Genomic DNA, 16,647 nt, shown 5'->3' with positions numbered 1-16,647 from the left:
CTGATGGCATGTGCACGCTGTAGGGCTCGTGTCAGCGCACATGAATAAACTTGTCTTCCGCAATCAATCTTTGCAATCACATCACAATCTTTTCAAAATGTTCACCAATCGCTGTAGAGAGATGGCGCAAACACTATATTCGCCATCTCATCGTTTAGTGCCTCAACGGAAATGGATTCAGCTGCCACACAGATTGACGTTTCTAGCTCATTCAAAGCAGTGGGATAGTTGCGGTAGTCAGGGTCTTTACGAGTCTCACAAAAAGTAGTCACAACGAGTCAGATCGGGCGAATATGGAGGCCAAACCATCCCTCCGCAAGTAAATTAGAGTTAATTCAAAGCAGTAATTCTATTCCCGAAATAGTCATTAAGAAAGCGAAATACCTTTTCAGTAGTGTGTGGTAGTGGCCCGTCTAGTACAAACCACTCTGTGCGTGGCCGAGCGTCCAACGCTTGTTGCGTGGCGATGAAGTGTTCAAAAACTGCAACGTAACGTTTACTGGTTATCAATTCTTGCATGAACGTTGTCTGCTGCGTACATCAGCCCAAGTAATAACTGAGGGTGACTGCATGGTTACGTTTCACACAAATGGGAATTTTGTCATAATCCCAAGGTCACCAGTTTTAATTACTGATGTATCCATTCAGCTGGCAATGCGCTTCATTTTGGAACAAGCTGCAGCCATAAACAAATCCTTAGCTATGCCTCTTTGTCAGGAACTGGTTCGCAAAGTCAGTCAGTATGGGTATGACCGGGTGACTTTGTATTTTGACTGGAAACGTCTGTAGACTGCTTCTTAGTATTGTACGCGTGCTGGAACGCTTCAAACAAGTCTCTGATACAATTCTTCACACGGATTTCCTTGGGTACCACTGAATAAGCCCACAAACTGTCGCGATATTTTCAGGGATGGCTACAACATTCCCCACTAGACCATCAACCACACTACCTGTCCATTCAAGTTTGGTGAAGTGCCTGTGGATGGTTTTTTTCTTGTGCCGTTCTGACATGTTATGAGCCAGCACCAGAAACACAAGTTGTTCAATAGAGCCGGCCGGAGTGGCCGAGCTGTTCTAGGCGCTACAGTCTGGAACCGCGCGACCGCTACGGTCGCAGGTTCGAATCCTGCCTCGGGCATGGATGTGTGTGATGTCCTTAGGTTAGTTAGGTTTAAGTAGTTCTAAGTTGATGACTTCAGAAGTTAAGTCCCATAGCGTTCAGAGCCTTTTTTTTTTTTTCAATAGAATCCAGAATGAAATTTTCCCTTAAAACTGTGTGCTGGGCCGAGACGAACTCGGGACCTTTGCCTTTCGCGACGCACACTATGCTGCAGGGTGAAAATTTCGTTCTGGAAACATCCCCTAGGCTGTGGCTAAGCCATGTCTTCGCGATATCCTTTCTTCCAGGAGTGCTAGTTCTGCAAGGTATGCACGAGAGCTTCTGCGAAGTTTGGAAGGTAGGAGTCGAGGTGCTGGCGGAATTAAAGCTGTAGGACTGGGCGTGAGTCGTGCTTGGGTAGCTCTGTTGGTAGAGGACTTGCCCGCGAAAGACAAAGGTCCCCAATTCGAGTCTCGGCCCGGCACACAGTTTTAATCTGTTCAATAGAATACCTGATTTCACCGTCTTTCTTCAGTGCGCTGATCTCCTTTGACGTTTCAACGGTGGAACTAATCGCTCATGGTTTCGGAGAACTGTTTATAGGTGTTAGGTACAGCAACTACAGCAGCAGCTGTTTATCAGGTTTTCTAACAACTCAACTTATGTATGAATTTCTGACATCTTTCACATACTCGTTTATCGATCGTTTTTTTCCTGTTATTTAATTTTAAAATCAGCGAGACCTTTGTTGGCCACCGTGTACTCAAGAGTGTTTTCAATTATTCCTGTCTGCATGAACGCAGCTTACAGATAAATAGTACTGGAGGTTTATGATCGGCCTTATGCAATCTTATTATGTTTAGCGTCACAATCTCTCGGCAATTCCGGGCATCCCGATTAGTAGGTGAAGAACACAGTCGTGACTCGGCCATTTTGTCTGATGAATCTCTGTTTCTCAATTGTTTGTGAACCGAATCTTCGGGTATGCATCTATGACCAAAAATACAGTGTTAAATAAAATAAGATTACTGACTCATCATGTTTAAAAGAAATGTACCTGTGCCTCACTTCTCCCTGAATTAAAATATAACTCGAAGCACATATAACATGTATCTGTTTTTATTCATCAAGATAATTATTTAGGGAATATTGCTCCTGGAAGAAGTCCTTCATAATTCTTTAAAGGTCTCGTATAATTAATTATATGTAATAATATATATTATATAATTATAAGCAGTTGCTTTGTAGTCTGTTTAGCATATTCGACTGTAAACTCATCCTCCTTTAGCTCAATCTACGACATTCGAAGCTTACCTTAGTACGCTAACGTCCTTGCCATAGGGGTAAACCGGTTACCGGTAGATAGCCGCAGTTAAGAGCTGATGGGCTTCACTGACACTTGGATGGGTCACTGTCAGGGTCTGCCGAGTTCTGTTGGCAAGTGGGGTGTTCTCAGCCCTTGTGAGGTCAACTGAGGAGTTACTTGACCGAGAAGTAGCAACTATGGCCACGAAAACTGCTAAAGGCCGAGAGAGCGGTGTGCTGACCACACGCCCCTACATATCCGCATCCAGTGATGCCTATCGGCAAAGTAGGACACGGCGATCGGTCGGTACCGTTGGGTTTTACGATTCCTGTGCGGACGGAGTTTTAGAGTTTTATTTTAGTAACTTTAGTACATCATGGTGGAATTGCAAACACCCGCAGTGCGGAAATCTTCACGAACATCATATTTGTTACCACTCGTCGCTGTTGCCAACATACCTGTGGCACTATGAAGCCTTCCACAAACGCTACTGTAACACGAGACTGGTGATTCCCTGCCATCCACTGAACACTGATTTACATTTATTAGAATTATGCTCACGGCATACGTATTTCACAAACTGTATAGCTGGATTTATTATTATTTGCTTACGTGACCCTTCTCTCTCCGCTTACAGAGAACCTGGAGAAAGCAAGCGAAGCCCGCCAGGTAGCAATGCTGAGGGCACGGGTCCGTGAGTTGGAGCGACGGCACGAGCGCCTCAAGCGGCAAGGAGCTACACTACAGGTACTCCTCTCTATCTCACTAAATGGATAACTCGGCTCATGGGTATGGTACACCGCCCCAGTTCCAAGCTGCCTATCTAAAGGCATCCATGGGCACAGAAATTGGTTTTCAGTATTCCGTGTGGATCTTGGCGAAATTTAAAAATTTAAAATGCCGCCGTAATCTACTAATTATGTTAAGGGTTTAACGCAGTGAAACAAGCGTTACAGTTGGACACTAAATGTCTTGCAAGGTCAAGCGATAAGAGTGTTTACATAACAAAACTGTTTCCTCCTTGAGCTCCCCGGTTCGTGATGTACCCGTGTCCGGTTAATGGCTGACGCTACAGATCAGTTTGCATACAGATAAATTTATTTATGGAAATACAAAGTACAGTCACCAACAAGAAGGTTTTGCTTGAGCCAAGGTAGCTCACAACGCTCAATTTTTCCCAGACTATATTGATCCAATACTTGAGAACGAGAGTTCTTAACGACTTGGTTCAAATGGCTCTGAGCACTATGGGACTTAACATGTATGGTCATCAGTCCCCTAGAACTTAGAACTACTTAAACCTAACTAACCTAAGGACATCATACAACACCCAGTCATCACGAGGCAGAGAAAATCCCTGACCCCGCCGGGAATCGAACTCGGGAACCCGGGCGCGGGAAACGAGAACGCTACCGCGCGACCACGAGCTGCGGACTCTTAGCGACTTCTAACAAACTTTACATATAACTTTAAATCCATATAAAATTTGTTTTCATTGACACGTACCACAAAATAGTGAAAGGAAAAATCATCTATCGCTTATTACATTTTCGCTGACCATGCAGCCAACTTAAATATGAAGCGTGACGTTTCAGTTTATTACTTCTTTATTACTGAATCTATTCGCAGCACAATTTGCTGACAGTATCCACATATACCACTGAACATACTTGCAAAATTAAGACACTGTACAGCACAGTTTAACATTTAGATGTGTGAGAAAAAAGCTTTTACTTAAAAAGGAATGCACATTATCCAGATAATAAGGGACAGTCAAATGAAAACGAGACAGACGGAAAAGAAGTAAGTAAATTGATTGCAAAGTTGTTTCGAGTAAGCTGTGGAAGTTCTGCTAGGAAGACCTTACAGTTTCTCCATACAGTTCCGTTGTCTCCCCATGTGAATTCCGTATTTCTGGCCGTAGATTTGCTTCGAAGAGATGCACGCCTGGGTACAATCATGGTTCCGTAAGTAGCCGCCAATATTTAACCATAAAGATATTGACCGTCTTGTTTCAAATGGGATAAATTTATTAACAGTTATGGAGATTACTTTTGAAATAATAAACATTTCACTTTTTCCATCTGTTTCGTTTTCATTTGACTGCCCCTGATATATTCGTCCTGCGTTTGATAATAAGACCTTATAAGACCACTTGGTGACTCTCAATAAATTTTAAACCCCTTCGAAACTTTTTGTAAGCTTTTTCTCACTTACACGCTAAAGTCAAATATTTAACACATTAAATCCTTTTTAAAGTAACCAGACGTTTGAAACTGTTTTATACACCGGGATTTGATTCTTTAAAATATCGTGGGTTTACTAGTCTACTAGAATAAACTAAATTTTGTCGATTTCGTTCGATCAATTCGAGACTGGGAACATGCAAACATAAAGTAGGGTACCCTGTCGTAGTTAAAAAGTAAGTCCTTTTCATTTATAGTTTTGCTGGCAATAGATTAGTAACGTTGGGAGAACAGTCATCGTTGGAAAACCAATGGAAATACACAGTCGCATTCTTAAATGAACTACAGTCAACTGTGCCATATGGCAAAATTTTATCAGTGAACTCGTTAATTTCTACTAATAGTGCAAGAATTGATGTCTATCTATCGTCCAATATTTCTCAGGTTTTAGCCTAATATTTTATTTACAACATTTTCTTGTGTTGTTTTACTTATAGTGTTTTTTGGGAGGGGGGCTCCACGGAACGCTGAGGTAAGTACATAAAGTTCTATAAGTCTGAAGTTGATTAATCTGTGATATAATGTAAGGCGTATTTCCCTGGGAGACTTCAAAGGGAAGGTACACCAACTCTGCTCTGAAAGGTTTCCTTTTTGTGTCGCGCACCTGCAGTTCTCCTCGCGAAACGTGAGTGTTGTGTCTTTACTAAGTGTGTTTACTGCAGATAGCTTTAACTAGTGCGTGCAGAACGTGCTGCTGTCTTCGTGAAACCTACTGCCTTCAGAGAACACTTTCCAGTGGTACCAACCGACACCATCCGATGGAAGATCGCCGTTAACAGTGTCATTATGCCCTCACTTTATGATACACTGCAGACAGGTTTGGGATTAAACGTAAATACTCACTCCAAGTTTAACTCTTAACACGACTACCAGTCTTTCCCACGCCGACTATATACTGGCGATGACACGAGCTGGATTCTAACCAGCTGCTTCCTGTTCCTGCCCTAGCGTGTGCTGACGACTTAGGTTACTGAGGCAGGCAGAGAGGTTAGGCAACATAAATAAACTGCCTTCGGTGTACACTGGAGTAAAGATAACGTAAGCAGCTGAAGTTCTCTTCTTGAAGTGATACTCACGTAGCCGAATCACTACCTCGAGTGTAAATATATTTATTTTGATAACGTGATATGTACCAACGGTCCGTTATCAATTCGTAAGGTCTGTCGGTTTGATCATTACTTTCAACCATAGATCTGATCTGACAGTGGATAATAATGCTCAAACCGGAGGATGGATATCCATGCTTTCCCAGCATCACAGGGTTGTTGGCAATATGTAATGTTTGTCTGTCAAGCGAGAGCATATGTAATGCATTTTAGTTATGACAACAATATCAGCGAGACAATTCGCGAGTCAGGCTTTAAAATTGGGTTTTCAATCGTCGAAACTTCGTTAGGTATCGAGAGGACTAAGAAGGTAAACGACATTGTCAGAGGTTCTAACAACAGTTGTGTTGAGGTTTTAAGAATTTTTCGAAAAAATAGAATTTAGTGGCACATCATTGCTCCCCAGATTCAACCTTAGCGATAGAAACAATCTACGAAGACAGTAAGGAGCCTCTAACGCCAAAAATGACTTATTCCGAAGTACCAGTAAATTTTAATTTTCGACAAAATGCTTAAAGCCTTGTTGGAACCATGGTTCCAACCTTGGCAATAGTGGGTCCTGAGCAAAGGAAATTAGTTGGTACAAGGCATTATTTGAAGTGAAAAGTTAAGATACAGGGTCCGTGAACGTCAAGGAACGACAGCTCAGCTAGAAAAGAAAGGTAATGACCTATTTGAAGACTCTACCTCTTTATTCACATGAAGTGTAGTAAAGAAGCCAAGTAAATCTTAATTTCTACGTAACCGCGATATACACGGTGTTACAAAAAGGTACGGCCAAACGGTTAGGAAACATTCCTCACACACAAATAAAGAAAAGATGTTATGTGGACATGTGTCCGGAAACGCTTAATTTCCATGTTAGAGCTCATTTTAGTTTAGTCAGTATGTACTGTACTTCCTCGATTCACCACCAGTTGGCCCAATTGAAGGAAGGTAATGTTGACTTCGGTGCTTGTGTTGACATGCGACTCATTGCTCTACAGTACTAGCATCAAGCACATCAGTATGTAGCATCAACTGGTTAGTGTTCATCACGAACGTGGTTTTGCATTCAGTGCAATGTTTACAAATGCGGAGTTGGCAGATGCCCATTTGATGTATGGATTATCACGGGGCAGTAGCGGTTGCGCGGCACGTTTGTATCGAGATAGATTTCCAGAGCGCAGGTGTCCCGACAGGAAGACGTTCGGAGCAATTGATCGGCGTCTTAGGGAGCACGGAACATTCCAGACTATGACTCGCGTCTGGGGAGACCTAGAACGACGAGGACACCTGCAATGGACGAGGCAATTCTTCGTGCAGTTGACGATAACCCTAATGTCAGCGTCAGAGAAGTTGCTGCTGTACAAGGTAACGTTGACCACGTCACTGTATGGAGAGTGCTGCGGGAGAACCAGTTGTTTCCGTACCATGTACAGCGTGTGCAGGCACTATCAGCAGCTGATTGGCCTCCACGGGTACACTTCTGAGAATGGTTCATCCAACAATGTGTCAATCCTCATTCCAGTGCAAATGTTATCTTTACGGATGAGGCTTCATTCCAACGTGATCAAATTGTAAATTTTCACAATCAACATGTGTGGCCTGACGAGAATCCGCACGCAATTGTGCAATCACGTCATCAACACAGATTTTCTGTGAACGTTTGGGCAGGCATTGTTGGTGATGTCTTGATTAGGGGCCATGTTCTTCCGCCTACGCTCAATGGAGCACGTTATCATGATTTCATACGGGATACTCTACCTGTGCTGCTAGAACATGTGCCTTTACAAGTACGATACAACATGTGGTTCATGCACGATGGAGCTCCTGCACATTTCAGTCGAAGTGTTCGTACGCTTCTCAACAACAGATTCGGTGACCGAGGGATTGGTAGAGGCGGACCAATTCCATGGCCTTCACGCTCTCCTGACCTGAACCCTCTTGACTTTCATTTATGGGGGCATTTGAAAGCTCTTGTCTACGCAAACCCCGGTACCAAATGTAGAGACTCTTCGTGCTCGTATTGTGGGCGGGTGTGATACAATACGCCATTCTCCAGGGCTGCATCAGCGCATCAGGGATTCCATGCGACGGAGGGTGGATGCATGTATCTTCGCTAACGGAGGACATTTTGAACATTTCTTGTAACAAAGTGTTTGAAGACACGCTGGTACGTTCTGTTGCTGTGTGTTTCCATTCCATGATTAATGTGATTTAAAGAGACATAATAAAATGAGCTCTAACGTGGAAAGTAAGCGTTTCCGGACACATGTCCACATAACATATTTTCTTTCTTTGTGTGTGAGGAATGTTTCCTGAAAGTTTGGCCGTACCTTTTTGTAACACCCTGTATATTAGAGTTGGACAATTCAGACTTCCTATCGAGCACTGTAACACTAAACTAGTATTTGGTTCACCGAAATGAAAGCTAACTAGTTTTCCTAAAAAAATCGTGAAAAATAGAGTTTTGTCACAAATTTATCTGTCGAAAATAATGAAACTTTGCCTGAGTGTAGAGCACATAACACAATTTTTAAGATATTAAAACAGATCCATACAAAGAATTTTTGCTGAAACCTAGAATATGTTTGAAAGTGTACAAAAGAGTTGTCACGGTTTGGTGTAGTGGAAGAAACTGGAGCTGAGTGTGATTTGTTAAAGCAGAAATTACAAAACATAAAGTGATATGTGGTGCTGTCGGTGACAGTGCCTCAGCTGCAAACAGCTGTATGTTGTTTCAAGCAAAAGCTAAACTGATCTCTGTTCGAACTGGTCTCGAAATATCCAGTGGTATCGACCGACCGCCGTATGATCACGAGCCGATAGGCCTCAGTGGAAGCAGATTTGGAGGGGCTTGTCGCCAGCACGCTTCTCTCCTGGCTGTTGCCAGTTTTCGTGACTGGAGCCGCTACTCCTCAATCTAGTAGCTCCCAAATTGGCCTCACAAGGACTGAGTGTACCCCACTCGCCAGCTGCGCTCGGCAGACCTGGACAGTCACGCCCAACCAAGTGCTAGCCAAGCCCAACAGTGATTAACTTTGATGGTCTGAGGGGAACCGGTGTTACGACAATGGCGAAACCTTTGGCATAAAGCCACATCTAGGCTGGCCGACATAGCGATCCTCATCATTAATCCGCCTGGTGGATTCAACCCTGGACCAGCACATCTTCCCGCCCCAGAAGTGACGCTTTAACATGCACGGCTATCTGGGAGGGTTTTACAAGCAAATCTTTAGCTTTTTTTTCATTTATGACTTGTGAGTCTGCTGGTCATAATTATTTCTTACGCGAAATTGTTTCTTCAGCGATTTGTGCTTCTACAGTCTCTAGCTTTGTTAAACTTCAAACGTAGTTTGCACTCGGATGTAGAGTTTTACACATAGATGACTTGAGTGGCGATAGAACAGAGACATCTTTGTATTTTAAAATCATTTTTATTCGGTTTTAGCCAACAGACCTTGATTACTTTGATTCTCAGTGCGAACTCATATCATGTCCTAAAACATGCAACTGTTCAGCTGATCTGCTTACTGTAGCTTCGTACATCACTACCGTGTTAACAACAGACTTAACTTCCATGTCAGTTACTTCATGTTTCCTCATACTATTGTTATTTTCAAGCTCTTTTCCTTCAGCTTGCATAACTTTGGCTGAGTGAGGCGAGGTAATGATTAAGACATCTAACATTCAGGAGGCACATGTTTCAAATCTCTAGTCAGTCACCATGGTTCAAGTTTTCCTTGCGGTCCCTGTGTCATTTCTGGTGAAAACCTAAATAACAAGGCCACAGACACCGATTTCGGTCCCCTACTATCTCCCCCCTTCCATCCTTGTCCAAGCAGAGTCAATGATGGTTCTCTTAGTCCTCTCAATCGCTGCGCTCTTGGCTTAATACAACACCCCACAGCAAAGTTCAAGGCATCACATTAGGCACGGCATTTCAAAGCCAGCGTACATCAATAGAAGTGAACTTACCAATGTTTCTTTAACTTATTGCATAGATATTTCACATTCTGTGATTCATTCAAAAGTTAGTCCTTTCTTTAATGGCCTACGTCACAATAGCATAACCCTTCTTGAATCACTGGTAATAATTTGCTATTCCAAAGAAACATTGTACCTCTCTTACTTTTGTTGAAGTTGGGAAATTAGACATAGCTTCCATCAATCACAGGTCTGACTTTACCCAAAGTAATGGACTTGTGACTCTGCAAAAGAACATTTTTCCAACTTCACAATTAAATGAGCATTCTGTAACCTCACTAACACATTTCTCAGTCGTTCTGCATGTTCTTCGGTAGCTCAGGAGAACGCTACAATGTCATCCAAACAAACTAAACAGGTAGAGGGTGTCAGACCTCTTAACAATAAATTAGCAAATCTTTGAAATGTGGCAGGAGAATGTCTTAAGCCAAAAGGCATCTGCAAAAACTTGAACAACCCAGAAGGCTCAGTAAAAGTCTATTTCGGCTGGCCCCGAGGAGCTATCGGGATCTGATGGTAGCAAAAGCCCATATCAAGGTTAGTGAAAAGGTTACAGTTCCCTAGTATGTCCAGCGTTTCGTCAATACGTGGCAAGGAACAGAGGTTAGGGATTGTTTATAACTCTCATGTCCACACAAAGGCGATAGATCTTCCCACTATTAACTGAATTCTTTGGCACAACTACAACTGGACTCAACCATAGGCTGGTTGATTGTTGAGTAATTACTGAATCTAGCTGTTTCTGTGTTGTTTCTTTCACAACATACTGTAACTGAGATGGGATTTGGTATGGTTTCTGCATGATTGGCCTTGCATTTCTGGTAGGGATTTAATGATATATTAGATCAGTAGTTGACAAGTATTGCCTCTCTTCAAATAATCGTAAATACTCCTCTACAACCACGTATAAGAACCTTTGCTCAGAGTCACTTAAGTGGGACAACTTATTCTGCAATTGCTGCGTAATAGGTAATGTGACTGTGTGCGCTTCTTGGGTTGGTAATGATTTTCCTCTTTTCTTTAATTATTTTTTTGGAAAAGTATTGTTACTCTCGGTTACTTCTTGCATACTGGCAAGTATGATTCCGTTCGGTATTACTACATTTCTTACGCCAACACACAGTAATTATTACTTTATCGGCCGTGATTTCTGTTACAGAGGATTCGCTTCACATGCACTTGTACTCCGTCAAGAATATCATTTTGGGTGATCAGATCAACCAAAAAGATGGTCTCTCTAGGTTGCCTCATTTCACAGTCAACCAGAGAATGCTTCCAGTGCTGCAGTTTATTGCTAGAGCAGAGATTGCCTATAACACTAAGATACATGAAGAATCTAAATGTCTGGGAAAGGTGCTCTCCCTGGACTTCCTCGTATCTGTTGACGCTGTCGCCGCGAAAACGGTAAACTACTTCATCGAATTTGGGAAGACTACTCGCAGTTGTGAGTGAGAAAGTAGCCGAGCTAGTTTCGACTCTTCTAAGTTCACCAATAGTAGCTTGAATACAAAAATTTGCCTTCGATTGGGCTGCCGTCTCTGCAAATTAACATTCTGCTCTTACAATCCTATTATTTGACTATGAATAAATTTGGTCCAATTGTGCCTGACTAACCTTTTATTTGGGCAAAATCGTACACATGACCTGGAGTTTAGGTTTTAAATCCAATCTTAACGTGCTACAAAAAAGCAAGGAAAACTAAGATGGGTTCTTCACGAAATTAATTAACATTGAAAGGGCCCATTAAGATCTGAACATAAGATTATACCCTGAGTGCATACGAGAAAGTTAGACCAGACACGTAAAAAAAAATCCAGAAAATTTATCATGTAGCATGCGAGATCCTGAGTGAGTAAAACATGAAAAGGTTCTCTGAGTCAATCAGTACCACACTTGGTGAAGAGGGCCTAACTGAAAAAAAACATGAATGTAACAACAAATAAGCACACATTGCCAGCTTAAGAACCAACTGTTAACGACTAGATATGTGGCACGGGCTTAAACGCATAAAAGACATAGAATTCCAACTTGTGAACCTCAAAAGTAGCTTACCAAGTAAGCGCTCAGTGCGTCACATATCGTAGAAGCCCAGCAAGACCAGACAACAGATATCCACACGAACCGCAATGAGACTACTATGTATAACATATGCGTCAGAGACTCGCTGCCACTGGGACTAACACCGAAGGCAGGTGGGAGCACCGAAGGATTCATTGGTAACAATTTCTGAGGTCCACAAATTGGCATTCTGTGGCTTACACGCCTTCATTTTTTAATGTCCAAAGCCCATGCCACACGCCTAGTCGTTCCAAGTTTTCATTGGTTATATTACTCTGGCAATATGTGCATATTTGTTGTTCCATTCATATTATTTCGGTTAGGTCAGGTTGACTCAGAGAATCTGTTCACGCCTCACTCGCAATGGGTCTCGCATCCTACTTGATAAACTGGCTGGGTTTTCTCACATGACTCGTACGAGTTTCTCGTGTTCAGACGAGATATGTTCACATTTTTTGGTGCCCTTTTAACTTTAATTAATCTTACGAAGGTTCTCTCTTAGTTGTGTGTAAGATTTTATTTTTAAAAAAGGCTAGTCAAGTATAGTTGGAGCAGATTTATTCACCGTGGTAAACCTTACCAAGAGTTTTAATGTCCCGCAAGGAGTGTATTTAGTCTATATTTTTCACTACGAGGTTGCTAAATTTTAGTTGCAAGGATCCAACAAGGACTTTTTTTTCCTCGGTCTCTGAGGTGCTATCGGTCTGAGGCCGCGTTTCGGGCATGATTACAACAAAACGGAAACTGAAAGTTAACAACAATGAATCTAAGCAAATACAAGAATTAAAGTAAACCCTTCAGGACGAAGATCGTTTACTCCTTTCTGTTGTTGGCAGGCACGTAATCTCACTCTGCAGATTAGCGACAGGAGGCAAAAGCGGTGGCTAGCGACAATCACTTTAGCAGCCGTGTGGAGACGGGGCCAACGGAAAGTCGCGGCAGTGTGATGGGTATCACCCCTGATCAGAGGTGGCATGGAGACGGCAACAGCGAAGCGAGGACCATTCGGGCGTCGACATCGGGACCCTCGCACCGGCGACAAGAACAGGCACTAGTGATGTTGAGCACAGCCCAACATCGGGCAGTGAAACCGCAGCAACTGGTGGCGAAATGAGCAGGGCCCGGCCGGCAGTGGCGTGGCAGCCGTCGATAACTCATGAGGAGAACTCGGCAGTCGCCGTAACTCAATTTCCCAGAAACATAACTCAGTAGAGGATGAACCAAAATAAAAATATACATAATCACGCGACCCTTTCTGAGAATCCGACCGTCAAAGTGCTTGACGTAAGTTAGATGTCGATTAGCGTTCAACAAGTTCGGCCCAACTGATGGCATAGGGGCCAGTGCCGCCAGCTCTCAGCTCTCACTTTTGCGTCCCGTTTTTGAAACTAGATTATTATTTTATTTATTTTATTTCCTCATTTATCTAGCCATGTCAATACAAGTTTATTACAACAGTGTCTATTATCTAACTAGGGATTGCAATGCCGTTATATTAATTGTAGTATTACACTGAAGAGCCAAAGAAATTAGTGAGCCTACCTACAATCGTGTAGGGCTCCTGCGAGCACACAGAAGTGCCCCAATACGATCTGGCATGGACTCGACTAAAGTCTGAAGTCTTCGTTGATCCATTATCGATCGTGGGAAGACGGCTGGCATAAACTTCTTGATGCAACGATTTACGAACAGCCGTATGTATTTTAGAATTTTATTTTATTTTATGAACTTCTATGTGGTACCAGTTTCGGCATTACATTGATGCCATCTTCAGGCCCCACTCGTCATAATCGTAAAATCGCTATACACGGAAGGAGCCATATAACTGGATCCGTAAATCAAATCGTCCTGCAACAGCTCTTGGTGGCCAGGCGACACAGAGTGAGGCTGTTAATCTTTCTTCGTATTTTTCAGTTTTTTTTTTAATAAATGTATAGTGATTTTTTTACACTTTAATGTCAGTCCTGTATTTAAGTAATCTGGGAAATTATCAGCAATGCCGCTTTTTTTTCTAATTACTCTGCTCCAGCGCATGTTTTTGATGGAAAACAGGACACGTCAGCTACTGAAGTTATTTCGTTATAATGGTAATCGAAATTAGGATATGTTGGCGTCGCTTCAGTTTCCTTCAAATTGATCAAGCTTGTACATACCTGATTTTTAGTAGTACTAAGTCCATTCAGTCCTTCTCTGTCCATTCACTTCTCCTTAAGATATCGGTCGAGCATCTGTATCAGTGGGTGATCGACTGCAGAATGTCCGTTGCGTATTTCTGTAACTTCTGATGACAGTGCATTTCGTTGGCGTGAAACACACAGCTGCTAGGGATGTTCAGATGGAGCTAATCAGGATTGGTTTCTAGTTTTCAAATTTCTTTCCTCTTGCCTGTACAGAACAACATACTACCATATAGATTTTAGATGTTATTAGTCTCCTGTATAATAACAGCAGAATATTATCCGCTCTCCACCATACACGACCACCGAGTGCAACACTTTGAGACAAGCTGGGGCTTCTCTACGAGACATGCATACATGAGGGACGTGAGTCCATTGTCATTCCTAGATATTTAATTTGACTCTTCACTGAGAAAATTTGATCTTTTAATGTCATGTATATTAGTTCCTGTGGAATTCTTCGCCTCCCAAAATTAACAATAGTCGTCTTGAGAATTAACAGGTGTAAGCCTTTGGATGACAACGGAATTTCTAACTGAAACGTTACTGAACTTATTATTCTCTTCGTTTCCTCATGGGTGGTAGCAGAAGCAGTTAGTTATACATACACTCCTGGAAATGGAAAAAAGAACACATTGACACCGGTGTGTCAGACCCACCATACTTGCTCCGGACACTACGAGAGGGCTGTACAAGCAATGATCACACGCACGGCACAGCGGACACACCAGGAACCGCGGTGTTGGCCGTCGAATGGCGCTAGCTGCGCAGCATTTGTGCACCGCCGCCGTCAGTGTCAGCCAGTTTGCCGTGGCATACGGAGCTCCATCGCAGTCTTTAACACTGGTAGCATGCCGCGACAGCGTGAACGTGAACCGTATGTGCAGTTGACGGACTTTAACCGAGGGCATATAGTGGGCATGCGGGAGGCCGGGTGGACGCACCGCCGAATTGCTCAACACGTGGGGCGTGAGGTCTCCACAGTACATCGGTGTTGTCGCCAGTGGTCGGCGGAAGGTGCACGTGCCCGTCGACCTGGGACCGGACCACAGCGACGCACGGATGCACGCCAAGACCGTAGGATCCTACGCAGTGCCGTAGGGGACCGCACCGCCACTTCCCAGCAAATTAGGGACACTGTTGCTCCTGGGGTATCGGCGAGGACCATTCGCAACCGTCTCCATGAAGCTGGGCTACGGTCCCGCACACCGTTAGGCCGTCTTCCGCTCACGCCCCAACATCGTGCAGCCCGCCTCCAGTGGTGTCGCGACAGGCGTGAATGGAGGGACGAATGTGTCGTCTTCAGCGATGAGACTCGCTTCTGCCTTGGTGCCAATGATGGTCGTATGCATGTTTGGCGCCGTGCAGGTGAGCGCCACAGTCAGGACTGCATACGACCGAGGTACACAGGGCCAACACCCGACATCATGGTGTGGGGAGCGATCTCCTACACTGGCCGTACACCTCTGGTGATCGTCGAGGGGACACTGAATAGTGCACGGTACAATCAAACCGTCATCGAACCCATCGTTCTACCATTCCTAGAACGGCAAGGGAACTTGCTGTTCCAACAGGACAATGCACGTCCGCATGTATCCCGTGCCACCCAACGTGCTCTAGAAGGTGTAAGTCAACTACCCTGGCCAGCAAGATCTCCGGATCTGTCCCCCATTGAGCATGTTTGGGACTGGATGAAGCGTCGTCTCACGCGGTGTGCACGTCCAGCACGAACGCTGGTCCAACTGAGGCGCCAGGTGGAAATGGCATGGCAAGCCGTTCCACAGGACTACATCCAGCATCTCTACGATCGTCTCCATGGGAGAATAGCAGCCTGCATTGCTGCGAAAGGTGGATATACACTGTACTAGTGCCGACATTGTGCATGCTCTGTTGCCTGTGTCTATGTGCCTGTGGTTCTGTCAGTGTGATCATGTGATGTATCTGACCCCAGGAATGTGTCAATAAAGTTTCCCCTTCCTGGGACAATGAATTCACATTGTTCTTATTTCAATTTCCAGGAGTGTATATCATCAGCATACAGAAGTACTTGAATAAGTATTGATAGCTTTGTACCCTTGTCTGCTGTGTAAACTTTAAACAGTATTGTGCTTAATATAGATTCCTGTGGAAGGGTAACAGTGGCATACACTGGTCTTACAGTTTTATTTTTTAGGTGTAAGAGGACAGTCCTTTGAATAAAAAATTTGCTTATATCATAAACGAAGTTGTAGGCCAGTCCAGTATATGTCATTCTTTACCATAATAAGGGAATCATAACACTGTCGTATGCCGCTTCAATATCCACAAACATGTATATAAAACATTGTCTTTCCTCACATGCCCTTTGCAATTCTAAAGTGATTATGTCAAATTATCTGATGCAGAACGATGCTTACGAAAACTATTTTCATAGTCTGGCAGTATATTGTTAGTTTCCAGCTACTACAATTTTTAATTATTTGTTCCAAGATTTCCGCAATGCACAACGAGAGTGCTTGGGAATTTCAGGATTGGTACAATTATCTGTATAGTTTCAGTCTTCAGGAAGTGAGTCGCATAAACATATTTGATTGTACATTTCTAGCAGTCACCCTGTTGTGGGCTCATATAATTACCGCAGCATTGCCCAACAAATATTTCCCACTCCTAGCGCTGTATTCGCTGTGGCGGTTAAGGCAATTGACAG

General features: G+C 43.4%; 1 protein-coding gene across 1 annotated transcript in view; it reads left to right on the top strand.

The window, feature by feature from the left end:
- Positions 1–16,647, top strand: part of LOC126335742 (uncharacterized) — a 513,925-nt gene that overhangs the window by 402,350 nt on the left and 94,928 nt on the right. The window contains exon 14 of the mRNA XM_049999199.1: positions 3,043–3,152. Within this exon, the coding sequence (XP_049855156.1) occupies positions 3,043–3,152 (110 nt within the window). The remainder of the gene's footprint in view (positions 1–3,042; positions 3,153–16,647) is intronic.

This window comes from Schistocerca gregaria, chromosome 2 (genome assembly GCF_023897955.1).
Source record: "Schistocerca gregaria isolate iqSchGreg1 chromosome 2, iqSchGreg1.2, whole genome shotgun sequence".
NCBI lineage: Eukaryota > Metazoa > Arthropoda > Insecta > Orthoptera > Acrididae > Schistocerca > Schistocerca gregaria.
The sequence above is the reverse complement of the archived record's forward strand: the minus strand, read 5'-3'. Positions and strand labels throughout refer to the sequence as shown.